This window comes from Bos javanicus, chromosome 6, assembly GCF_032452875.1.
Source record: "Bos javanicus breed banteng chromosome 6, ARS-OSU_banteng_1.0, whole genome shotgun sequence".
Classification (NCBI taxonomy): Eukaryota; Metazoa; Chordata; class Mammalia; order Artiodactyla; family Bovidae; genus Bos; species Bos javanicus.
In genome coordinates, this window is record NC_083873.1 from 3,072,746 (window position 1) to 3,100,672 (window position 27,927).

The 27,927-nt window shown below is 36.7% G+C and overlaps 1 protein-coding gene across 1 annotated transcript; it reads left to right on the plus strand.

The window, feature by feature from the left end:
* Window positions 1–80: 80 nt before the first annotated feature.
* LOC133250026 (lymphokine-activated killer T-cell-originated protein kinase-like) lies at window positions 81–27,927 on the plus strand. Its single transcript, XM_061421200.1, has 2 exons — window positions 81–194; window positions 26,854–27,927. Exons 1-2 carry the CDS (start codon window positions 81–83, stop codon window positions 27,226–27,228), a joined length of 489 nt encoding a protein of 162 aa, XP_061277184.1. The 3' UTR covers window positions 27,229–27,927.

Here is a 27,927-nt window from a genome sequence, read left to right on the forward strand (position 1 = left end):
CAGAGCGACATCCTAGAACTTAAGAAGACCTGATATATTAATGTAAGATCTCAGAAATTATGCAGCAAAATGGTGCAGCGATGTGTGATGACTGCAGCATCCAGTGGTTCCACCCTTTGCTCCATCACTTGGAAACAGCTGACTCAAATAACTACAGAAGATCAGTACTGGCAAAAGCTATCTACCAGAGCAGAGTAATAAAATTGATGAGTATGGCTTGTTTTGAAAACCAATGACTTCTAAAATTTTACTTTCTTGTGTTTCTCAAATATAGTTAATGCCATAAAAATGAATCTTCTAAAACTGTATTTTCTGTAAGATTTTATTCTTTCCATTGGCAGTTTTTCTTGCTATTTTTTAAAAATACAGCCTCCTAGACTAGTTCCGGCTTTCTTTCTCAAATGTTTATCTTCTTCATGACATTATTCTAGCCAGCTGTCAGGGATAAATTAGAATGCTATGTATGAAAGGGATAAGAATAGCAAAGGTTTGAAGCATTTTGAAGAATAAGTCAGTAGACCTGAAACTGTTGAGATATGGAGAACTAAAGTGTATAAATTAAAGATGACTTTAAGTTTGCAACCCATGAAACCAAACTGACCAGAAACCAAAAATTGTTAAAATCACATCCAGATTTTTAGAAACTAAAAGAATGTGTCTTAGATTTCTTCATGGTTACTTTAGGAATTCCATTTGCAACATTCCTCTAGGTGTATCTGAAGCTAAATTCTTGATTTAAAAAAAAAATCAGTTTGATTTCACTCATCTTTGAAGGCACATTATTCAGGGATGTCATGGAAACTAATTCATCTGTGCGTGTGTGTATTCCAGGCCAATGAGAGTGTTTGGTAGTCTCTGAAGTCCATTCCCAATCTCCCAGGCAGGGGGAGTGGGGCTCTGTGTAACTGTTATATAGATAATATTTTTGTTTTTTATTGAAATGTAGTGGATTTACAATGGTGTGTTATTTTCAGGTATATAGCAAAATTATCTAGTTATATATATTCATATATATATATACATATACTCATATTAATACATATAGCTTCATATATATATATATGAAGGTTTTTACAAGATATTGAGTATAGTTCCCTATGATATTCAGTAGGTCTTTGTTGATTATCTCTTTTACATATAGTAGTGTGTATGTATTAACCCAAAATTCCTAATTTATCCCTCCTCTCCTAATTTATCCCTCCTTTTGGTAACCATAAATTTGTTTCCTATGTCTGTGACTCTGTTTCTATTTTGTAAATAAGTTTATTTGCATCACATTTTTAGATTCCACATATAAGTGATATCATATGGTATTTGTCTTTCTCTGTCTGGTTTATATCACTTAGTATGATAATCTCCAAGTTTTCCCATGTTTCTGAAAATGGCATTAATTTTCCTTTTTTATAATTGATTGTCCTTTCTTGTCAAACACTGAATGCTGATAACCCTGCTCCAGGTAGGAGTGCCAAAATTAAAAGTTTCATCATGAAAGTGAAATGTATCAAGAAAAAAGACGGAACAAAAATCTTCCGTGAGAACTTGCAGATGATTCTAATTACAAAGGACACTGAAGTATGTGAAGTTCATTACAGACACTCCAGGCATCTGTTGTACCTCCAGGATAGCATAGAAACTCACCAATAAACAAATCTTTTGGAAAAAGGATACTGACTTCTGATTATTTTAAAATGCTGCCTTTAACCATCAACAAAGATGACAGCATTGTTCACAGAACAGCATATTTCTGCTTCATGTTCCCTTCCTTCAGGAGGAAGGTGACTGATGAATTTTATTCTTGTTATGTTTTCTTGCAGGAAGAAGTGAGTTTGGATTGTGTTCTCCATTATAGCATCAGACGGCACCAGCTGAAGAGTCATCTGTTTTGAATGTGGAAATAGCATTTGATCAGGAAGTCAGAAGATGTGAGTTCACAGCCTGGCTTCAATATTTACTACCACCCTGATGACTGTGGCCATATGCAATTCTATTCTCTGAATTTCAGTGTCTTTATTTGTAAAATAGAGATGTTATTGCCTGTACTATCTTCTTCCTCTTTTGATGTTGAGGGAGTCAAATAAGATTACATATGCAAAAGAATTGTACAAGTTTCAATTATTACATATGTGTTATATATTTAATTTTGTCTGGCAAAATCTTGAGGCTTTGGGTTTTAAAGGACAGATTTGACTGAGGCTTAAGAAGGGACACAGAAGGTTAGATATTCAAACTAAACACAGCTATTTTAACCACATTTTAAACATCATATTGTTGCAGGGAACAGCCAATTTTGATTCCATACTAGGACTGTTTCTTTGACTTGCTTTTTAATGTTTTTGTTGTTATAATCATGCATAATGGCCTGCCTTGGAGAATCTTGCCTCTCTGTCTAACTGTTAAGCTAAAGTGCCTTTGTTTAGGACCCTCTCTACCTGTGGATGTCTACAGGAAGGAAGAAATTAGCACATCCCCTCCCCAAGGTTTGCCATTTCAGGAGACATTTGCAAGTTTAATGAGCTTTCTACTTTGCCTCCTCACTCCCCCGATAACTGTTCTATCAAAGATCCTGGCATCCAGACCCCATAAAAAGGTTATTTTGAGACATTAGTCTGCCATCTTTTTGGCCAGCAGGGTTTTCAAATAAAGTTGTATTCCTTTCCTCAACACTTCATCTCTCAGTTAATTCGCCCATCATGCCCCAATCACAACGAACTTGATAACACTTTCAAAATTGTGGATACAAGTTGGGGGAAAAGAAAATAAAATCGACTTCAAAGAAAGGAAAGTGAAGAATATATTTCAGTCTTGTTCTTGTTTTTCTTTTGAACAAAATAGGCTATGGTTTGCCTTCAGCAAGGATATCATTAAGCAAGCAGAGCTGGCCTGGTACTCATCATGTGTTCTGAGTCAGCGTTGGGGGTAGGGGGAGATGGTGCTGCTCTTGTGTGGTATGTGGGAAGCCAGCTGGTCTGATGGCTCATCCACATGGTTAGCTGAAGACCCAATATCAGAAACGGGAGTCAGGGTCTTTAATGGAGAATGTTAAATGGCAGAGAAAGGGACTTAAGTTATTGTTATTATTATTAAGGGGCTAAGATAAAGAATACAGTAACAAATCTAAGCAGAAACCTTGATGGGCTGTAAACCAGACCTGAAAAGTGGACAAACTCTAGAACATTTACTGAAGTGATTCAAGGAACTGGTAAAGAAAGTTTGACCAGGCAGCCTGCAATTAGTCATGTAAGATCCCCACCAAAGGCAAGCTGTTGAGTTCTACCTTTTTTAAAAGTAGAGCTTAATCAAAACTGTAGGAGTTCATTTAGGAATGTGCTCCCAGCCAGTAGCTTTGAGGGACTGAAAGTAACCTGTGAAGGAGAAAAAGTCACATAAAAATGCAAAAGTTGCCTGAATGAAGAATATTGAGTCTGTGATTATAGTAGTTTTCTCAGATGTGTATATCTTGATGTCCAATAAACTGTATTTTAGAGTTATTAAAGTTGACTAATATTCAGTTCTATGCAGCATTATGTGTCATTGGCCTTTTGTGAATGTGCATGTTTTAAACTGCAAATTTTAAACAGTTTGTCCTCTGTTATTAAAAATGGAATAAACTTTGTCATTACATAAAGAAAAACAAAACCAGACAGAAAAAAAAAAAAAAAAAGAAACAAAATGCACAATCAAGTTCACCTTCAGGATGACTGTACTATCTTCCTTCTAAGGACCTTTGTGAAATGTATCTGAATTTTCTTCCTGAAGGAAAGAAGGAAGAAACCTTTACCCATGTCCCCTGTTGTCCATCAGCCAAAGATGTACCATAAGGAGAGCTCCCCTGACTATTTGTGTCTGCTGAGTGAAGAGAGGGTCCCTGCATGACCACAGTAGTCCTGAGGGCATGAAATAGCTGTGGCTGAAACAGGGACCAAGCCCAGACATTCCAGGTTGCCTTGGCTTGAAGTGAATAGGAGCTTGTGTGGATTTGGTTGTTACTGGTAGGACTCAGCACAGAGGGGAAACTGTTGGAGTAAAAGCACAATACAGTTTTAAAGGGGGGCATTCAAATGTATGCATCTATTTTAAGAATAAGCCAAGATGGTTACCATTCATGATTACCATGATTTCTCATTAAAACTTGCAATGCTACATATGTCTTCTTGGATTTTCATTAGATGAGTAGGGATGCTTTATTTTCTTTTAAATGAAGAATTCAGAAATCGTAAGTTGTAACTGGCCCACTGAAATGGATAAGAGACTGAAATCTAAACTAGTGGGAGTTGAATTCTCTTCAATTTAGTCTGATTCTTTTTCAGCAGAAGAGAAGAAAGCTCTCTCTCAATCTCAGGAAGAAATTAAATGTATAATTTTATATACTGTGTTGTATTTCTCCCACTTGTTTTCTGAGGGAAAAAAAAGCTCTTTACTTTTGTCAAGTATTATTTCCCTTTTTAAAAAGGAAATAGTTTTACTTTTGCTTATTTAAATAATTTAATTAATTAATTTTGGCTGTGCTGGGTCTTCACTGCTGCACGGGCTCTTCTCTAGTTGCAATGAGCAGGGGCTACTCCCTAGTTGTGGTGTGTGGGCTTCTCATTGCAGTTGCGTCTCTTGGTGTGTAGCACCAGCTCTAGGGTGCAAGGTTCTTGTTGAGAAGGAGAAATACCCTCAAGCAAAATACACTGTTGTCATATAATCATTAGTACAGAGCTTAAGGAAAAACATACCCTTGAGCAAGATGAGTTGTTTTGTTGTATAATCATTAGCTCTGGGCTTAAAGAAAAAAATGTCTTATGTGACTAAGACAAAGGAATGTAAAAAATAAATGTTTGTCCTTTTCTCCTCCTCAAGAACCCCAGACCCCTTTCTTTTTCTTGAGGGTCCTGGACCTATTTCTCCTTGAGGGCCCCAGACTCCTTATCAACCTACCTAAGAATTAACTCTCTCAGCAAGAGACAACTTGCTTTTGATTTCTGCATTCACATCATTTATTCTGCTCTGTTTCTCCAAATGTGTGTGTGTGTGTTTTATAAATGTACTTATGTTCTCCTAAGTACTATAAGAACTATAAGTACTGTAAGAACTATAACTGCCTAGTTCTGTACATACTATCTTCTCTTTATATGATTCTGGTTCTTCTGCAATTAGTTTTGATCATGAAATGATAAAACAAACATTTCTCTGTTTTAAATATGTCATGGAATTTTTAGAAATTGCCAAAGTATTTAATATGAAAATACTTGTTCTTAGAAATTCCAAAGTTTCTGTTCAAGCTCTACCTTTCTCCATTCAAAGAACTTCTCCTTCAAGAGCCTGCCATCATGAAAGTCTCAGTTTATCTTGCTTATGGGAAAGGGAAAAGGAGTAAGTAATGCAGAAGATCAAGATGAATTATCATTGCTAAAAATATTGACTCTAAAATTATTTAAAATATTAGCTATTCTGTGACTTCATAAGGAATTATTTTCATTCTAGCTAAAGATGATAACCACCAGGTGTCATTTGTGCCTATGACAGAGAACATTCATAATAATAATAACAGCTACTCTGTAGTAGGTGCCATAATCACTACACACATAATCTCTAACACAACACAGCCCTGAAAGTCAAATAACCACCTCCAAGGTAAAATGAGAATACCCAAGAAATCACTGGACTTATCCAAGCAAATGCCTTAACAGAAATATACTATTCAATTTAGAGTCAAACTCAAACTTCTTACATGTCCTTATTGATTTTTACCCTCACATGCTTAGAAAATGCGTGATTTTATCTATGTATGTTATACATTAAGAAACATATTGTATTATAAAAGTATTATATAAACCAAATCCATCACTAAAAATCTTTCCATGGAAAAAATTCCAGGACCAGATGGCTTCATTCATGAATGACTGCTATAAAATATTAGTATTACCCAAATATGTTCAGAAAATAGATTAGGGGAGAAAAAGCATAATTTTTTAACTCATTTTATGAAACCCAGTGATTTCATTTCTAGTTACATATTACTGCACAGTAATATACTCATATAGACACCAAAAGGCATGTTAAAAGAAGGTCTTGAATGGATGAAAAATTAAAAGTCTCACTAAAAAATAGAATCTCTAATAGAATTTGCAAATTATTATGCAAAAAAGATAAATAACAAGATCCTACTCTAAAGCAAAGGGAACTATTTCAATCTATTATGATAAATCATAATGGAAAAGAATACACAAAATAATATATGTATGTATAGTTGAATCACTTTGCCGTTCAAGAGAAAGTAACACAACATTGTAAATAAAAATAAACTACCAAAAATATAATCTATAAAAGAATAAATTGTAGAACATTCCTACAGAAAGATAAAGAGTAATGAGACTGAACAAACCACAACTGCATTAATTATCATCTATTAATGCTACAAATAATCCTCAGCCATAAATGCCAGCCAAACAGCTGTTTGACTCTCTTTATCAGTTCAGTTGCTCAGTCGTGTATGACTCTTTGCAACTTATGGACTGCAGCACTCCAGGCCTCCCTGTCCATTACCAATTCCCAGAGTTTACTCAAACTCATGCCCATCAAGTCGGTGATGCCATCCAACCATCTCATCCTCTGTCATCCCCTTCTCCTCCTGCCATCAATCTTTCCCAGTATCAGGGTCTTTTCTAAAAAGTCAGTTCTTTGCATCAGGTAGCCAAAGTATTGGAATTTCAGCTTCAACATCAGTCCTTCCAGTGAATATTCAGGACTGGTTGGATCTCCTTTCAGTCCAAAGGACTCTCAAAGGTCTTCTGCAAAACACCACAATTCAAAAGCATCAATTTTTTGGTGCTCAGCTTTATTTATAGTCCAAGTCTCACATCCATACACGACTACTGGAAAAACCATAGCTTTGACTACATGGACCTTTGTTGGCAAAGTTATGTCTCTGCTTTTGAATATGCTATCTAGGTTGGTCATAACTTTTCTTCAAGGAGTAAGCGTCTTTTAATTTCATGGCTGCAGACACCATCTGCAGTGATTTTGGAGCCCCCCAAAATAAAGTCTGTCACTGTTTCTACTGTTTCCCCATCTGTTTCCCATGAAGTGATGGGACCGGATGCCATAATCTTAGTTTTCTGAACGTTGAGTTTTAAACCAATTTTTCACTCACCTTTTTCACTTTAATCAAGAGGCTCTTTACTTCTTCTTTGCTTGCTGCCATAAAGGTGGTGTCATCTACATATCTGAGGTTATTGATATTTCTCCCAGCAATCTTGATTCCAGCTTGTGTTTCTTCCAGTCCAGCGTTTCTCATGATGTACTCTGCATACAAATTAAATAAGCAGGGTGACAATATACAGCCTTGATGTACTCCTTTTCCTATTTGGAACCAGTGTGTTGTTTCACGTCCAGTTCTAACTGTTGCTTCCTGACCTGCATATAGGTTTCTCAAGAAGCAGGTCAGGTGGTCTGGTATTCCCATCTCTTTCAGAATTTTCCAGCGTTTGTTGTGGTACACACAGTCAAAGGCTGTGACGTAGTCAATAAAGCAGAAGTAGATGTTTTTCTCAAACTCTCTTGCTTTTTCAATGATCCAACGGATGTTGGCAATATGACCTCTGGTTCCTCTGCCTTTGTAAATCCAGCTTGAACATCTGGAAGTTCATGGTTCACATACTGTTGAAGCCTGGTTTGGAGAATTTTGAGCATTAATTTGCTAGCATGTGAGTTGAGTGCCATTGTGTGGTAGTTTGGGCATTCTTTGGCATTGCATTTCTTTGGGACTGGAATGAAAACTGACCTTTTCCAGTGCTGTGGCCACTGCTGAGTTTTCCAAATTTGCTGGCATATTGAGTGCAGCACTTTCACAGCATCATTTTTTAGGATTTGAAATAGCTCAACTGGAATTCCATCACCTCCACTAGCTTTGTTCGTAGTGATGTTTTCTAACGCCCACTTGACTTCATACTCCAGGACATCTGGCTCTAGGTGAGTGATCACACCATTGTGATTATCTGGGTCATTAAGATCATTTTTGTATAGTTCTTCTGTGTATTCTTGCCATCTCTTCTTAATATCTTCTGCTTCTGTTATGTCCATACCATTTCTGTCCTTTATTGTGCCCATCATTGCATGAAATATTCCCTTAGTATTTCGAATTTTCTTGAAGAGATCTTTAGTCTTACCCATTCTATTGTTTTCCTCTATTTCTTTGCATTGATCACTGAGGAAGGCTTTCTTATCTCTCTGTGCTATTCTTTGGAATGCTGCATTCAAATTGGTATATCTTTCCTTTTCTCCTTTGCCTGTCAATTGTCTTCTTTTCACAGCTATTTGTAAAGCCTCCTCAGACATCCATTTTGCCTTTTTGCATTTCTTTCTCTTGGGGATGGTTTTGATCACCACATCCTGTACAATATTATGACTCTCCATCCATAATTCTTCAAGCACTCTATCTGATACAATCCCTTGAATCTATTTGTCACGTCCACTTTCTTTAATTTCAAAACATTTTGGAACTTCTAGATACCTGTTATAGATTTCAGTTTACTATCTTGTGGTTAGCAAACACATTTTGTATTAACTTCATACCTCTTAAGTTCACTATGATTCATTTCATACTTCAGTTCAGTTCAGTTCAGTCGCTCAGTCGTGTCCGACTCTTTGTGACCCCATGAATTGCAGCACACCAGGCATCCCTGTCCATCACCAACTCCCGGAGTGCACTCAAATTCACATCCATCAAGTCAGTGATGCCATCCAGCCATCTCATCCTCTGTCCCCTTCTCCTCCTGCCCCCAATCCCTCCCAGCATCAGAGTCTTTTCCAATGAGTCAATTTTTCGCATGAGGTGGCCAAAGTACTGAGGTTTCAGCTTTATCATCATTCCTTCCAAAGAAATCCCAGGGCTGATCTCCTTTAGAATGGACTGGTTGGATCTCCTTGCAGTCCAAGGGACTCTCAAGAGTCTTCTCCAACACCACAGTTCAAAAGCATCAATTCTTCAGTGCTCAGCTTTCTTCACAGTCCAAGTCTCACATCCATACATGACCACTGGAAAAACCATAGCCTTGACTAGATGGACCTTTGTTGGCAAAGTAATATCTCTGCTTTTGAATATGCTATCTAGGTTGGTCATAACTTTCCTTCCAGGGAGTAAGTATCTTTTAATATCATGGCTGCAGTCACCATCTGCAATGATTCTGGAGCCCCCCAAAATCAAGTCTGACACTGTTTCCCCTGTTTCCCCATCTATTTGCCATGAAGTGATGGGACCAGATGCCCTGATCTTAGTTTTCTGAATGTTGAGCTTTAAGCCAACTTTTTCACTCTCCTCCTCTTAGAGAATAGCAAAATTTAGTGACTGCTATTAATATATGAGCACTTGAAAAGAGTGAGTTGTGTGGATGTTTCTTAAAATGTAAATTAGGTCAAGGAGGTTGATGAGTGTTCATTAGTTATTCAGATGTTGTGTTACCACTGATGAGCCAGTATTATCATTTTATTTTTTTAAGCTTTATTTATTTAACATTTTTTGATCATGGTGGATCTTTGTGCTGCACAGAGCTTTTTCTAGTTGAGGTGAGCAGGGGCTACTCTTTCATTCCAGTGCATGATTTTCTCATTGCATTGGCTTCTTTTGTGCACAGCACAGGATCTAGGGACACATACTTCAGTAGCTGTGGTGCATGGACTTAGTTGTTCTGCGGTATGTGGGATCTTCTGGGACCAGGGATCAAACCGGTATCCTTTGCATTGCAAGGTGGATTCTTAACCACTGGATCACCAGTGAAGTCTTGTCATTATCATTAACCAATTCCACAGGTCACATCAGTGTTCATTCTTTGTGGAAGAGGCCAGCAAGTGTGGAACTCATGTTTGAAAGGTTGAAATGATGTGACAGATAAATTATATCTCTGAGAGAAGAAAAAAGTAATGATGATGAATTATTTGTATGATAAAAGATGAATGGGAGGCACCTAAATGATTGAACCTAACAGCTTCAATTTCACCATAAGTGGTATATAAAGTAATCTGTTGAGAAGCACAACCAATGTATATCAAGAAGAAGAAAACAAAAAAAAAGCTATTTTGAAGTAAAATAATACAGAAATATTTATTTCCATGATATGAAGACTTCTTGAGTAAATGGGGGTTTTAATATCATTGTTCACTTAAAAATTGCATTTGTAGAAACTGAACCTGCATACACAACTGAGGCAGAAAATTCAAACCGTATATTGATGTGAACCGCTGGTGTGCTAACCCTCTGAGAACAGCTCTGACTGTGAGTAAGCCTGGATCTAATTCTCAGGTGCTAAGGGCATCTTCAAAGCTTAGGTAAGCTCCAAATTTCATTTTCAGTCAGTAAGAGAGAGAGATGTCTTCTTGAAAAATGGTTTGACTCTTTAGAGTTGTCTGCAGGGTCCAATTTTGTTAGTTTGTGCTGCAGCATATTGGAAAACTAGTTTATGACACATTGGTCTGAGTTCCTAGGAAAGGCATGAACATTCTACATTGTATCTTTCTCAAATACATGTGAGAGTCAACCTAGAAGTTCTACAATTGATAAAAATGTTATAGCATCCATTTTTATAATGTTTTACAATTCAATTATAATGCTGTTGATAGTATATATTTTCTAATTTACTAACATTTAATTATGAGTTGCATGTTTGTTACCCTTAAATTATCATTTTTAAATTTTATCATAAATGATACTTCCATAAATTATCCCTTTAGTGGAACATTATTAACTTCAAAGTAAAGACATTTTCCAAGGTACATAAAATTTGTTTATATTAGTACTGGGGAAAAAAAAAACTACCTATTAAATTTTTCTTTTCTAGTGTATCGACCACATACATAAAGTCAGATTTCTCCAAAATAATTTGGAGTTGTAGTATGAATTAAAGTAGTTGTTTTTTTAAATATTAAAATTATCAGTACTAGTATTTTGTAATTTCATCTGCTGTCTTTATGAGTCTGTAGCACTCTTTGGCCTACTTGTTTTAATCTCCATGCCCAATATGAAGTTTTATAATAATTATATTCTCTTGTACAATTACAAAAAGAACTCTTACATAGAAAGCTCCTCAAAGTGTTTACTTGACATATCCATGGTGAAAAAAATCAGGTATAATAAGAAAAGACATTTAGAGTATTTAAGATACATGTATGCACAAAGATTGGTATTTCAAATCCATGTAATAGGAAAATGTTAGTTTTCATAAAATCAGGGAACATATTTAATGGCTCCGTCAGATCTGGGGTAAGTGAATTGGGGATAAATCAAGGAAAAGAGGCAAGTACCTTTGTAAGAGGATGGATCCCTACTTAATGACGGAGCACACATGTCCCAGTTTCAATAGCCTGTCGTCAATAACAGACCAGATATATGACTCTTTTTCCATAAAAATCACCATTAACCTTTTCTCTAAGGCAGGGTTCTCAATCAGAGGACAAAGGCAATGTCTGGAGATAATTTTGTTTATTATAGGGAGGGGTGGAAAACTGGAAGTAGCATCCAGTGGGCAGGAGCAAGAAGTATGCTAAATCCATCAGTAACCAGCACAGGCCACCAAAACAAAGGACTGCTCAGACCAAGGTGTCATTAGTGCAGAGGTGGAGAAGCAGTGCTCGAAGGCAGATGGAAACAGCTTTTCTCTTAATTTATATGCTCCATGCTGACTTTTTCAGAAATCCACCCTCAATACCAATGAGTCTACCCCAGATATTCATTTTAGCTTGATTTCATCTCAAAAAACTAGTCCTGAGAAATATGATGATGGGGTTTGAGGAAAAGAAAAAAAAAAAAAAACAATTATATAAATACAACAGACTATGTTTGGATGTTACTGAAGGTAATTTTTGATATCTTCACTGGAAAATTATATTTCCGACCTGCAATAATTACAACATTCTAAGTGTAGTACATTTTGTACCTGACTAATGATATATTTTCTCTATATGGTGTACATTTCAATTTAATATCTGTCTTCAGTTCAGTTCAGTCTCTCAGTTATGTCTGATTCTTTGTGACCCCATGGACTGCAGTACGCCAGGCTTCACTGTCCATTACCAACTCCCAGAGCTTGCTCAAACTCATGTCCATCAAGTCAGTGATGCTATCCAACCATCTCATCCTCTGTCATCCCCTTCTCCTCCCACCATCAGTCTTTCCTAGCATCAGGGTCTTTTCCAATGAGTCAGTTCTTTGCAACAGGTGGCCAAAGTATTGGAGTTTCAGCTTCAGCATTAGTCCTTCCAATGAATATTCAGGACTGATTTCCTTTAGGATGGGATGGTTGGATCTCCTTGCAGTCCAAGGGACTCTCAAGAGTCTTCTTCAACACCATGGTTCAAAAGCATCAATTCTTCGGCACTCAGTTTTCTTTATAATCCAGCTCTCACATCCATACATGACCACTGGAAAAACCAGAGCTGTGACTAGATGGCCCTTTGTTGGTAGAGTAATGTCTCTGCTTTTTAATATGCTGTCTAAGTTGATCATAGCTTTTCTTCCAAGGAGCAAGTGTCTTTTAATTTCATGGCTACAGTCATCATCTGCAGTGATTTTTCAGTCGAAAAATATAAAGTCTGCCACTGTTTCCATTCTTTCCCCATCTATTTGCCATGAAGTGATGGGACCAGTTGCCATGATCTTAGTTTTTTAAATGTTGAGTTTTAAGCCAGTTTTGTAGCTCTCCTCTTTCACTTTCATCAAGAGGCTCTTTAGTTCTTGGCTTTCTGCCATAAGGGTGGTATCATCTGCATACCTGAGATTTTTGATATTTCTCCAACAATCCTGATTCCAGCTTGTGCTTTATCCAGCCTGACATTTCGCATGATGTACTTTGCATATAAGTTAAATAAGCCAGGTGACAATATACAGCCTTGATGTAGTCCTTTCCCAATTTGGAACCTGTCATTCCACGTCTGGTTCTAACTGTTGCTTCTTCACCTGCTTACATATTTCTCAGGAGACAGGTCAGGTGGTCTGGTATTCCCATCTCTTTAAGAATTTCTTTAAGAATTATTGTAATCTACACAGTCAAAAGCTTTGGCATAGTCAATAAAGCAGAAGGAGATGTTTTTCTCGAACTCTCTTTCTTTTTCTATGATCCAACAGATATTGGCAATTTGATCTCTGGTTCCTCTGTCTTTTCTAAATCCAGCTTGAACATCTGAAATTTCATGTTTCACATACTGTTGAAGCCTTGCTTGGAAAATTTTGAGCATTACTTCGCTAGCATGTGAGATGAGTACAATTGTGTGGTAGTTTGAACATTCTTTGGCATTGCTTTTCTTTGGGATTGGAATGAAAACTGACCTTTTCCAGTCCTGTGGTCGCTGCTGGGTTTTCTAAATTTGCTGGCATATTGGGTGAAGCACTTTAACAACATTATCTTTAGGACAATTTCTGTATTGAGGTTTAATTTTTCTGTTTATAACTTGGTTCAGGATAGACCATTTGTTAAATGATGATTTTGCTCTGACCTCTCTGAAAATCAGAACCCAAGATTTCTGGTTCTCATCATCCAAAAAAAATAGGGGCCATTCCATCCTGCTTAAAAAAGAGCTATAAAACACGAATTAAAGAACCAGCAAGGAATTAGTGCTAAGATGACTTATCAGAATCAGATCAGATAAGAACATTCTTTACTCAAGAACAGAGGAATGAGTTATCAAAATTTGTTTATTTGCCAACCAGGATGCAGAGCTCTTAATAGGAATATAATTATTTTTTAGATTTAATTTATATATAATATATATATATATGTATGTATTTGTGTGTGTAGCCTGTGCCCTCACAAAGCCTAAGAAGTAGAAGAGCTCAATTGGAGGAGGTATCATATTCCTGGGATCAGGTCAAATTATTTCACCAGCTTGAACAGTAACTATTGGACTCATTTCTTACTTAAAGTAAGTATTAGGTTTTTTGATTGATTTATCCTATATTTGTAGTTTTGGTTTACAGGACAGAAACAGAGATACAGATTTAGAGAATGGACTTGTGAACACAGTGCGGGGAAGGAGAGGGAAGGACGAATAGGGAGAGTCGCACTGACATATGTACAGTATCATGTGTAGAATAGCTAGTGGGAACTTGCTCTATAACACAGGGAGCTCAGTCTAGTCTTCTGTGATGACCTAGAGCAGTGGGGTCAGTGGGTTGAAGGGAGGCTCAAGAGAGAGGGGCTAAGTATACTTATTGCTGATTCACATTGTTGTACAGCAGAAACTAACACAAAATTGTCGTTATCATTCAATTAAAAAAAGAATGTTTAATCCTGTGTGGGGGAAGAAATACATAAAATATCAGTAAAAAAAAATGAACCTTGTGGATATACTACAGTCTGTTATTGACCTTATTTTTTAACTAGACTTTTTATGCTCTTATTTTAGGAAAGGAAATACAGTCAGAAATGTATTTGTATGTAAAGTATCTATGTCTTGAAATAGTAAAAGGCAGTGTAGCACAGAAATGAAGTGACTTGATTTCCAGGCCAGGCAAATAGACATCTTATTGTCGGCTCTGCAGCCTCATGGTTGGGGAACTTTGGGAAAGTTTCTCACTTTCAAGCATAGCACGTGGGAGAAATCAATATTTGTAATTGATCACTTTCATATGTGCATTTTCCCTGGAATTAAACATGGTTCAAATTATTATTTTCTTTCTCTCTCCATTTCTCTCTCTTCCTTCCTCTGTTTATTTTTTCCCATGCTCCCTTCCTCACTTCCTCCCTCCCTCTTCTCTCTCTCTTTCTACATCCACACACATATATACACAAGCTGACATATATAAAAGTTTTATACAAATTTCTACCTACTAATAGTGTTTTGAAGATTAATTATAATGATTCATATAAAATGCTAAGCTCTTTGTCTTGGACGCATTAGTAGCTCAGTGATTTCTAGTCATTGTTATTTCAAAATGCCAATCATATCATACTGAAATGACTTTTCTGAATAATTTATTGAAAATAACATAAGAATAGAAGATATATTTGTTTTATTAGTAATCCTCTTTCCTTTAAGACTTGCATGTGATTTTTAAAAATTATACCACAGAATCTTATATTTTAAGGTATTTTTGGTGATATATAATCTTATTGACTTTTTCAATATAAGAACTGAGTATCACAGATGCTTCAGAAAAAGCCAGGATGATCTCTGAAGCAGTCCTTGGTCATCTGTGATCAAAATGAGCTCTTCCTCTTTCACTGACAAGTCAAGAGGGATAATCTCTCTAAAGATTTTTTTTTTTTTTGGAGGAAAAAGTAGAAACATCAGCTTAATCATTTCTATATTCAAATGAATAATACAGAGAGGAGCATGTTCATTTCCACATTTGTCCAAACTTTTAAATGAATGATTAAAATGCTTAGAGGTTTTGTAATGTTTCAATCATCTGCATGAAAGAAATTCTCCTTTATTTGTTCCCTTTCAACTTGATGTGTGTTTCCCCTCAATTTAAAATTTATTTAAATAACTTGACTAACTAGTAAAAGCAATGCTGACTGAGAAAGAGACTGCCTACTCTGCAGACTAAGTAATCATAATTTAGAATTTTAGTGAGTAATAAAAATTACTCAATTTAAAAATTAAGAGAAATCTGGGCAGATTAAATTAAAAGCAAGCCACATTTGACAGTTTCCAATTTGCACCCCAAATGTTTCTTCATAATTTATGTCTTTTCAAATGTAAGTGTCCTCCACCAATTTTCTATATAAAATGGTTATAATTATTTATATAATAATTTGCTTACTGGTACAGTTAATCTTTTGTATATACTCTTGCAAAGATTAGAACTTAAAACTGATATAGTATCATTCCACACACTTGTGCCTTACAGCTTATGTATATAAAATATACCTGTTGTGTTTTGCTAAGTCGTGTCTGACTCTTTGCGACCCCATGGAGTATACCCCACCAGTCTCCTCTGTCCATGGGATTTCCTAGGCAAGAATACTGTAGTGGGTTGCCATTTCCTTCTCCGGGAGATATTCCTGATCCAGGGATCAAACCTGCATCTCCTGCATTGGCAGGAAGATCCTTTACTGCTGAGCCACCAGGAAGCCCATAATATATCTACAAATATACTATTTTATTTTTCTGTCTTAGTAATCTCTATGATAATTTATAAATTAGCTTGTGAATGTTTGGTGTTGAGAAATGCTTGACCAGGTACAGAGGCCAACTTTCCTTCCTGTAGAAACAAGACATTTGTATAGACATATAGAATCTTTAAAGTTTGAGCTGGAGCATTACACCCTGATAATTACACCTTAAAAGCAGTGATGAGGTAGTCCTTGCATGTGTAATCAAGGTAAAGAGTCTTATACAAGAAAAATATCATGGATGATCTGTCTTTATAAGAGACACAAGGAAAAAAGAAAGAAGAAATGTGAGCACAGAGGCAGAACTGGGTTATGTCCCCAGATGACATAACCACAAGTTAAAGAATTCCCAGAGCTTCCAGAAGCCGAGAGAGGCAAGGAACAGATTGTTCCCTGGAAACTTTGGAAGAAAAATGGCTCTGCTGACACCTTGATTTCAGACTCCAGCCTCCAGAACTATGAGGGAATAAATTTCTGCTGTTTAAAGCCACTAAGTCTGTGGCAATTTTTTTACAGTTGCTCTGGGCAAGTAAACAAAGCTGAATAACTGGTACCATTAATCTTAAGACTTGGTGGGCCAATGCTTTAGGTGACAAGCTGTGTCATGTGTCAGCAAGCTCACTGAGGTTTTGTTTGGGCATTCTATTCATGCAAATATTTTACTTATATCTTCTTTCTGCTTAGTGCAATGAATTATTTTGATCACAAAGAAGCATAAGCTGTGTACTTGCTTAAAAACAAAAGCAAGCAATATGCTCTTAAAATGGATGAGAAAAGTGTTAGAGCTGGTGGTCTGTGAGCCACAAAGAATGGGAGTCCTCTAGAGAAGGACTCCCATACCAGCAAAGCTCAGAAGACATGTTAAATAATCTACTGAGTGCAGGAAAAATAAAAGACTGTTTCAATTCTTAAGTATTTACTATATAAAAAATGCTATGAGTCCTAGAGTACAGTAAAATACATTTACTAAATCTAAACACGATGAAAACATTTTTTATATATGATGAACAAATTTTTTCCCTTTTGATAACTATGAGATAACTGTAGGGGTAGAGATCAGATGTAAGAGTTTATAGCTCTATTTTAAAATATAATATATTCAAACATCCAAATATACATTAAATGTCTGCCATATGCCAAGTAGAATTCTGGATTCTGGAGTTACAACATTGAAATGGGTAAAACAATTTTCCTATTATTGTAGAACTTCCATTTTAGTTTAGAACTGTTCACATTTAAAGAGCTATTTATTCTTCATCTCTTTTGCTCTGAAGTTTTTTGTAAAGTTAAGTAAAAACACTTGACTAGCATCACACTTTGAAATTTCTACATGTGATTTTGAATTGTAAAAATTAAGCAAAAGATGAAGCAATAGAAATATCTGGAAGAGGAGATGCCCCTTGCAATGCCTGGTAGGCTGCCGTCCATGGGGTCACTAAGAGTCAGACAAGACTGAGCAATTTCACTTTCACTTTTCACTTTCATGCATTGGAGAAGGAAATGGCAACCCACTCCAGTGTTCTTGCCTGGAGAATCTCAAGGACAAGGGAGCCTGGTGGGCTACCATCTATGGGGTCACACAGAGTTGGACACGACTGAAGTGACAGCATAGCATAGCATAGCATAATGTATATAATGTATACATATAATGTATATATAATATATATAATACATATATAATGTTTATATATAATATATATATATTCCTTTTCCTCTTCCTTGCCCAGAATTGAATTGAGTTCTTGTATATATGTTATATATATATATTCCTTTTTCTCTCCCTTGCCCAGAATTGAGTTGAGTTCTTGTATAGTTGGTGTTTGACTGTTTATGACACAGTGGACAGTAGCCTACCTGATTCCTCTGTCTATGGGATTTCCCAGGCGCGAATATTGGAGTGACTTGCCATTTCCTACTCCAGGGGATCTTCTTGACCCAGGGATCGAAACTGCATCTCAACCTCCTGCATTGGCAGGCAGATTCTTTACCACTGGTACTACCTGGGCAATGGTAAAGAATTCATCTGCCAATGCAAAAGGCACAAGAGACACAGGTTCAATGTCTGAATCAGGAAGGTCCTCTGGAGGAGGGCAAGGCAAGCTAACCAGTATTCTTGCCAGGAGAATCCCCATGGACAGAGGAGCTTGGTAGGCTATAGTCCATAGGTTTGAAAAGAGTCAGACATGACTGAAGCAACTTGGCACACATACATAGTTAGTGTTAGAAACGAGATGTCCTGAAGAAAAAAAGAATTTAGCTGACAGAAAGCTGAAGTCAATGGTGACCATAGGACTATTGGAATTCTAGGAATTCAAAAAAATATGGAGCATTGGAATAAACTTTACACAGTGAACTACGTATTTAAATCAAATTTACCAAGTTTATTTTGGGCTTTATGAGCCCCCATTGACACCTGGGTTATATAGAGACCAATTATTGTAGTCTCGTTACTTCCTCCCACTTTTTAGAATTTAATCATTATTAGTAGAAAGGTATTTTTTGAAAGAGATGAAAAAAGTAAGCTGATCTTTGAGGATGCAGAATGATCTACTAATCTGAAATCCCAAAATTATTCCTCTACCATCTACTCAATCAATGTATAAACTTTAGCCTCATTTAACTTATCTTTGTCATCCACATGCCATTATTTACTAGTCCTGTCACTTTTATTTCCTGTGTATCTCTTGAAGTTTATGACATTCTTCATTCATTGTGCCTTCCTACATTTAGGCCCTATCATTTCCAATCTCTTTAGTTAGCTGCTGTTCTTGTTTTTCCTATGGCACTTCTGAAATCATCCCATCACTGCCAAACAGTATGTTTAGGAAGCACAAAACTGGCTAGTTGACACCTCTGATGATGACATTCACCCTCAGTGGAATAGTTTTCAGTGTTTCCTATTTTATTTTCATGATACTATTCAAATTGTAAGTAGGACAAACTCAAACTCCCAAGGCCTGTTTCCTGCTTGCCTTTCTAGTGTTGCCCACTGCCACATCCCCACACACCCTGAACACTTGTGCCATGATGAACTACAGGTGGGCCAGCACACCACAGCCTAGAGTACCACCATGGCTTGCTATTTTCCTATGATTTTTCACCTGTAATTGTCCTATTTTTTTTTCCTCTTGGACAAGGTGGATTATTTTTTAGGGCAACTCTAATGTCACTTTTTAAGTTAATTTTTATTGGAGTATAGTTGCTTTAGTTGTATTAGTTTCTATTATACTTTTTAATTATAGTTTCTATAATACTAATACAACTATTCTATTACTCATACAACTATTTCTAATAGTTGTATTAGTTTCCACTTTATAACAAAATGAATCAGTTGCATGTTTGCATATATCCTCTCTTTTTTGGATTTCCTTCTCATTTAGGTCACCACAGAACACTGAGTAGAGACCCCTGTGCCATGCAGTAGGTTCTCGTCAGTCACCTATTTCATACACAGTATCAATAGTGTATTTATGTCAATCCCAGTCTTCCAATTCATTACACTCCCTTGATGGCCATACATTTTCCCTCTACATCTGTCTCTATTTCTGCTTTGCATATAAGATTATCTACACCATTTTTTTTTTCTAGATTCCACATATATGGAAAGAAAAGTTAGTATATGATATTTGTTTTTCTCTTTCTGACTTACTTCACTCTGTATGACAGTCTGTAGATGCATGCATGTTTCTCTGCAAATGACATGATTTCATTCCTTTTTATGGTTAATAGTCCATTGCTACATTTGAGTTTTAGGTAAATTTCACAGTACGTGCATGCTAAGTTGCTTCAGTCATATCTGACTCTTTGCAACCCTGTGGATTGCAGCCTGCCAGGTTCCTCTGTCCATGGGATTCTTCAGGCAAGAATAATGGAATGGGATTGTCTTGCCTTCATTTGGGGGATCTTCTCAACCCAGAGATCAAACCCATGCCTCTCATGTCTCCTGCACATGTAGGCAAGTTCTTTACTACTAGTGCCACCTGGGAAGCCCCAAATTTCACAGTACTGCATGTCAAAAGAGTAAATATTATATCAACAAAGACCAATAGTCTACTATACTTAATTTTAAAAGCTTCGTGGAATAATTTATTGAGATAAAGATAAAAGCAATAAGAACAATACAATTAATAGGGAAAGTTTTTGGTCTTATTAAGAGAATATCTAAAAATAAACAAATGGAATAAACATGAACATACTTAAGTTATGGGTACATTAAATTTCACTTACTAAGAGTTTGGTATATTTATTAAAGTTTATGGAGAATATTTTAATAACTTTGCAAAGTACATGCACAGAATGCTAGAAAAATAGGTTTCTGGTTTAGAACACTAACAACAGTATTCAATCAACATACTATTATGCATGTTTCTTTTATTCCCCCACATAAGAATCTAGGCTTAATCCTATTTGAAAGAATACATCCAAATTTTTTTTTAATTTTATTTTATTTTTAAACTTTACATAATTGTATTAGTTTTGCCAAATATCAAAATGAATCCGCCACAGGTATACATGTGTTCCCCATCCTGAACCCTCCTCCCTCCTCACAAGTGTTTTGTTATGTTTATTCTAAGAAAGAATATGAAAGGTCACCCTTAGGAATTAGTCTTGAAGAATTTAATAACTTTAAGAACTTATCTATTTTAATAACATAATGAGTCACTCAATTCTTTTTCCATGAAAATTATCAAGTGATTCAGTTCTTCCTTTCTTTCTGTATCTATGTATAAAATGATATATGCTATAAAGTTATTTCCAGTAAGTTTTACATTGATCACAATAGCTGATTATTCAATTGTCAATGAGGTTCTTAGATGAGATGTTTGTTTAATTATCTAAAGAAAATACTTTAAATCAATGTCACCTTTATATTTCAGATAAAATAAGTATGTAATTATGTAATTGTGTTTATCCATTTAAGATTTTACAAGACATAAAAGTATTTTGCATTTGTAAAAGTATTGGGTGGTTACAATAATTTAGGAATTACTTAGCTCAACATGTATTCCTACTGACTTTCACCCAGAGGTCAGAAGAGCAGATGATCCTTTATTCAGATCTCTGTGCTGCCTGCGTGGTTGATGACAAGTGTGCTGATTAAATATACTCTACTAAGACTTACATTGGAACCAGTCAATGACAGAAGAAGAATGCTGGGGGTCCGTTTCGCTTGTGCAGATCAGGGAGCTGTCAACTGTGGTAACAGATTCATGGGGTGGCTTACTGATGAGTCTTCTGGAGGCTCAGTCTAAAGGTTGTCTCTTCACGTATCTTCACTATTTTGCAAGACACTTTTGAACACATTTTTACATATATTGGCTGAAACAATTTCTATTCTCTGCAACTATTGTCCAGTAATTTTAGAGGTAATTATAAAAAACATAGCAATATAAGGCAGATGATTAATTTTAAGATGGGAGCAAAGAAAGTAATTAATTATGAATAAGCCCAGCCTGTGTCTCATTTATAGCTTCAAAAGAGAGAGTAGTCTAATACTGGAAAGCACAGAATCTTATTTAGATATTAAATTGAAATTCCTCAGTGGTTAGTGGTTTTTGTTAGCTTTTTTGCCTTTTTTTTTTTTTTTTGGTTGTTGTTGTTTGTTTGTTTTGGGTACTATTTTGTCCACTGCTGAATCAAATAACATAGTTTAAATAGCTAGCTTAGACTGTGGAATGTTATACTCCCATCAAACTACATTATGACTTTAGTCTTTAGCTGTTCTCTAGCTGTTCGTTATGACTTTAGTCTCTTAGCTGCTTAGTCAGCTAAGCTGACTGCTCAGTTGGGTCCAACTCTTTGTGACCCCATGAACTGTAGTCCACCAGGCTTGTCTGTCCATGGGGATTCTCCAGGCAACAATACTGGAGTGGGTTGCCATGCCCTCCTCCTGGGCATCTTCCCAACCCAGGGATCCAACCCACATATCCTGCATGCAAGTGTATTCTTTGCTGTCTGAGCCACCAGGGAAGCCCAATACAGGAGTGGGTAGCCAGAGGATCTTCCCAACCCAGGAATTGAACTGGGGTTTCCTGAATTGCAGGCAGATTTTTAACCATCTGAGCTACCAGGGAAGCCCTTAGGTCTCTAGACCTGAAGGAAAATAACACATACCATTGATTTTTACATGGATTTCTTCTATTTATTGAAATGACTCATTCAGGAGTGCCCATTAGTCAGCTCTTCCCATTAGTCAGCTGGTGAAGAATCCGCCTGCAATGTGGGAGACCTGGGTTTGATCCCTGTGTTGGGAAGATCCTCTGGCGAAGGGAAGAGTTACCCACTCTGGTATTCTGGCCTGGAGAATTCCATAGACTGCACAGTCCATGGGGTCACAAAGAGTTGGACATGGCTAAGCAACTTTCACTGTCACTGTCTAGACCTCAGCAGTTGAAAAGTGAGAGCACCAGATAAGACCTACCCAGGCTTTGAACAACCAATATTCCCTCACTTTAGCTCCACTCATTGCAGAGCTGGGGGTTCAGTTAGGGACAGATGCCCAGAGGGTCCCTGTGTCCTGCTGCTATTCTTCCTGTCCTACTTGTTCTCTCATTTCCCATAAGGATGAGATGGGAGCTGTCTACCCAGTGAGGTGGATCCATACCCCTGATGCTGCCGAACTGCTGTTCAGCTACTGTTGACACTTCATACTGTTTCCTTCAGAGCAGCCCCATATCTGAGAGGCCAATTTGGGTTATTTACTCTTTTCACATTAGAAATTATTTTTAAGGGGTCAAATTCTCTTAATCAGGTGCCAAGATAAATGGCATGGCCATTTTATTATTTTTGTGGTAGCTAGCACCACATAGTGGCAGGGAATTAATTCAAAGCTCTCCTTTCCTCTCTCACCAAGCAGCAACATCATTCTCTTCTGTCTCCCTCCTGTTGGAAACTCATGGCCTCATTCCCTGTATCTCCATTCACTTATAGCAGAATTAGATCAGCTCTGCCTCAAATGTGATTTTGTTTCTTACGACATTTGCTACATTCTGCTAATATTCTTCTCCCTCCAGAAAGGGCCATAACATGCTACCAGGGGCTTTATATTTTAAAACCATTAGATTTAATAAAGTCGTGTTGACTTTTTAATAACTTTATAAAGTATTTTATGCTATATTCTGGATAGCATGCTAGTTTTGGAATATTTTCTTATTTTGTCTGTCATCTTTTAGACATAGCAATTAATCAAATAATATTTGTGTTTGATGCTTAGAGGACCAAATAAATATTGCTTTCAGTCTCCAATAACTTGGAATCATATGACTTATTTTACCATTAATTGTTTTATCACTGGACAATATTAATTTCATTTCCTAATATACACTTGACATTTCCCATTCTCCAGCCACACTGCAAATTGGTGGGCACCACAGCAAGGGCTGTATCTTTATTGACTCAAATTGTCAATCTGTGGTCTTTCAACAGATGCTTTGCCAGACAACTGGAGCTAGTTTAGGCTCCACCAAGTGGCTGGTGATTTTCTTTTGAAGTAAGGGCCCAAAGGCAGTGAAGCTGCCAAGGGAAGATGGCTTCTAGGGTTCAGGGCAAGTTGGCAAGATGGCAGTTGATCTATGCATGTACGTGTGTGTCCTAATCACTTCAGTCATGTCTGTGCGACCCTATGGACTATAGTCTGTCAGGCTCCTCTGTCCATGGGATTCTCCAGGCAAGAATTCTGGAGTGGGTTGCCATGCCCTCCTCCAGGGAATCTTCCCAACCCAAGGATCAAACCCATATCTCATGTCTCCTGTATTAAAAGGCAGATTCTTTACCACTAGCACCACCTGGGAAGCCCCAGTTGAACTATATTTTCTGTTTAATACACATGGTAAAAATCACTGCCTTGTTTTCATTTTTCACGTTAAAAATACATCCAAGTTGTCTCTCTGTAACATGTATTTAAGGCAACAAAGAAGACTGAATAGTTGTCTGGTTTGATTTAAGCATCACTGGAAAGGACATAGTACAGTGTTACTAAGTATGAGGTTTCCTGAGGTCAAGATCTCTGTTTAAATCCTGGATCTGCCACTTAGTAGATTTGTGTTCTCAAAAAAAGCTATTTAAACTTTGAAGCAGAGTTTCTCACCTGCAAAATGGGACATAATTCCACTGATGTTATTGTGTTATTAGATTATTTAGGGGTCAAGTGGTTAATACCCTATAAATACAGTGCTTTCCATGCATCCTGATAAGATCTAAATTAGTGCTTGCTGGTGGTATTTAGCTTGATATTCCAGACTGAGAGTTTTCAAATAATAAGACACTTTAATTTTGAATATTTATAAATCATAAAATTGAAACCAATAATACTTTAAATGATTTAACTGACAACTGAAAACTAAGAATCAGACAAGCTCAAAATCACACAGCTGATTGAAGACTCAAAAGTTTCCCAAATTCTTGGAAAATATATTCTCCCAAAAACCTTGCTGGCTTATCCAGAATGATCTCTCTCCATCTAGGTTTGCAGATTTAGCAAACAAAAGTACAGTCGTTTAAATTTGAATCTCATATAGATATCAACTAACATTTTAGTTTAACTATGTTCCATGCAATATTTAGGCCATACTTAAACATGAAATGTGCAATATGCATAATACATGTTATGTGATACTAAACTCTAAAATATACAAATTTAACAGACTAAAAACTGCAATACTTACAACATATTTATACTAAAAATATTTATTGTCTCTCTGAAACTCAAGTTGAACTGAGCACCCCGTATTTTATCTGGCAATCTAATTTATCCCAGTAGTGTTTTAGAAACAGCTTAGGCTGCAGTCCATGGGGTCGCGAAGAGTTGGACACGACTGAGTGACTTCACTTTCACTTTTCACTTTCACACATTGGAGAAGGAAATGGCAACCCACTCCAGTACTCCTGCCTGGAGAATCCCAGGGACAGGGGAGCCTGGTGGGCTGCCGTCTATGGGGTCGCACAGTGTTGGACACGACTGAAGTGACTTAGCAGTAGCAGTTAAGTTTTATGTTCATTTTTTCTTTTTATGGCAATTCTAGTTCACTTTTTAGTCATCTACATTGTCTACAAAACAGATGTGTATAAAGCATAGCTTTAAGTTTATCTGATAAACTTAAGTCTTCATAAATATATAAAAACCAATCTTATTACTTTTTTGTCACTGTCTCATTCTCATTTCAAAACTTGTTCCTTGTTCTTTTTGGTATGTGTTCATGGTCATCTAAGTGCTTATAGAAGCTGTATAAGGTTGTCTTATAATTATAAATTTATTTGGACCTTATGATCTAAAGCTTATATATGAAAAATCCAGGTCAGGAAACACTATCGGTTAACTTGTAAGGCATATTAGTAAGTCCAAATTATCATTTTAATTTTGGAAATGGCTGTTTTCCTTGAACTCACTTCGATGTACCATTTTTTCTGCTAAACTCAAGTATAAAAAGCTTCAAATGGGTTCAGCCAGCTCATGAACTGAACCAGGTAGGTGTAGTTTGCTGCCAACAGCTTGCCCCCATATTCTTCTAGGATGCTTGTAACCCTGGTGTGTCATCATCCTTCAGTTCTGAATGCTGCCTGCAATCAGAGGTCTTGGGAAAGAGCTCTTGGGAATTTGTTACCACATCAATTGACATAAACCTGAGAGTGTGGCTTGCATTGCTTCTAAGACTCTTCAAATAGTTTCTGAACTTCCTTTTAGTCTGAAGGTTTAATTCAAGGACTCTTACGACAAATTGCTTTCTTGTATAAAATGAGAAATGTCTCGCTCTCAAGGAGAAGGATCTGGGTAGGGAGTCATTAGTACGACAGTTCACACAGCTGTTTTTAAAGGAGTTGTTTGTCTCGGCTTTTCCACAATATTTTTCATTTGTTGTCAGTGGCAATGGAGCTTATAAAAAGTGAGGAGGAAAAATGAAAGCATTTTCACCGAGAACTGTTCTTATTCAAGAAAAGATTAGTTCATTCATACTTTATCATAACAGTCATTCCTCAGCCTCAGCAATTGAGCAAATGCATTGTAAGTTGAGAAATTGCCTCCTATTGTATCTGTGAGCCCTTTGATAATCTTACACTATCTCATGCAAAAAGAGTAAACTCCAGAAGGCAGATGTTACTCAGCTTGAATTGGGTAAATGCTTACGATTTGAGGTTAAATGGCATAAACACTGAACTGAGAAGCAAAGTAGGTATAGTGAAAAAATGTAGATTTTGAATCTGGATGCCTTCAGTTCAGTTCAGTCGCTCAGTCGTGTCCAATTCTTTGCAACCCCATGAACTGCAGCACGCCAGGCCTCCCTGTCCATCACCAACTCCCAGAGTTCACTCAAACTCACATCCATTGAATCGGTGATGCCATCTAGCCATCTCATTCTCTGTTGTCCGCTTCTCCTCCTGCCTCCAATCCCTCCCAGCATCAGAGTCTTTTCCAATGAGTTAACTCTTCACATGAGGTGGCCAAAGTATTGGACTTTCAGCTTTAGCATCATTCCTTCCAAAGAATACCCAGGACTGATCTCCTTTAGAATGGACTGGTTGGATCTCCTCGCAGTCCAAGGGACTCTCAAGAGTCTTCTCCAACACCACAGTTCAAAAGCATCAATTCTTCAGCGCTCAGCTTTCTTCACTGTCCAACTTTCACATCCATACATGACCACTGGAAAAACCATAGCCTTGACTAGATGGACCTTTTTTGGCAAAGTAATGTCTCTGTTCAATCACAAAATAATTGTACTTCAATGCCAAGTCTCATTAATCTACTTAGATTTTGGTTTCCTTTACTTTTAAGTATGGAAATACAACCCCTTACATTGGCACTGAGCCTTGGAAACCTAAGGAAGCTCTGGAGGAGTATGGTATTATTACTGACAAGGCAGACATATTTGCCTTTGGTCTTACTCTGTGGGAAATGATGACTTTATCTATTCCACACATTAATCTTCCAGATGATGATGATGATGAAGATAAAACTTTTGATGAAAGTGATTTTGATGATGACGCATACTATGCAGCTTTGGGAACTAGGCCACCTGTTAATATGGAGGAACTGGATGAAACATACCAGAAAGTAATTGAGCTCTTCTCCGTATGCACTAATGAAGATCCTAAAGACCGTCCTTCTGCTGCGTGCATTGTTGAGGCTTTAGAAGTGGATATCCTGTGATCAACTCGTACCCATGACTGCTGGAGCCTCAAGTATGGCTCATGTATATAGCTGTTCTGTTTACCATGATACATTTATGTAGTTATTATGATGATCCATAATTATTAGATGGAAGTGGCCTATTTTAGGACCACAGATAGCACCTTATTAACATTTGAACAACTGTTTCTATTATAAAGGTAGTTCATGTATGCTTATGTTAATAAACATTAGAAATTGTAAAGGGTTTTCTATAAAGTTTAAGAAACTACTAAAAAATTTGAACTTGTTTATATAGATTTAAAATAGTGCTATAAAAGCTTACGTCTAACAATTTGGGCAGAGTGAGTTTTATTCATGATCTTTCTCAGATGTTCTCTCTTAATGGATCTACTGAAATGAGCACTTTGTGTATTACAGAATAAGTCTACATTTCCTTACCTCTTAAAACCTTTTGCTGGCCTTTCTTGGTTGATGTGCTTATTAAATAGGGTCACTGAGACCAGAGACCTGGGATATGGTTCACAAGAGGAGTTCCCTGGGTACATCCAAACATTTTTGGTTAAGGCTTGTCTTGTTCCAGAGCTTCGGTTTTTGCTTTAATTTGTTGAATGGATATTCTGTACTGGTATCTTTAATATTTTTATTTAGTGATCTATATCTTAAGCATATCACAGTATTGGTGTAAATAAAACTCTAATAGGACAACATGGAATAAAG

Coding starts and splice junctions, on each gene's coding strand:
- LOC133250026 (XM_061421200.1), top strand. CDS start 81: ATGTGTGATGACTGCAGCATCCAGTGGTTCCACCCTTTGCTCCATCAC. Junction 195..26,853: donor AAGCTATCTACCAGAGCAGA/GTAATAAAATTG, acceptor TTTACTTTTAAG/TATGGAAATACAACCCCTTA.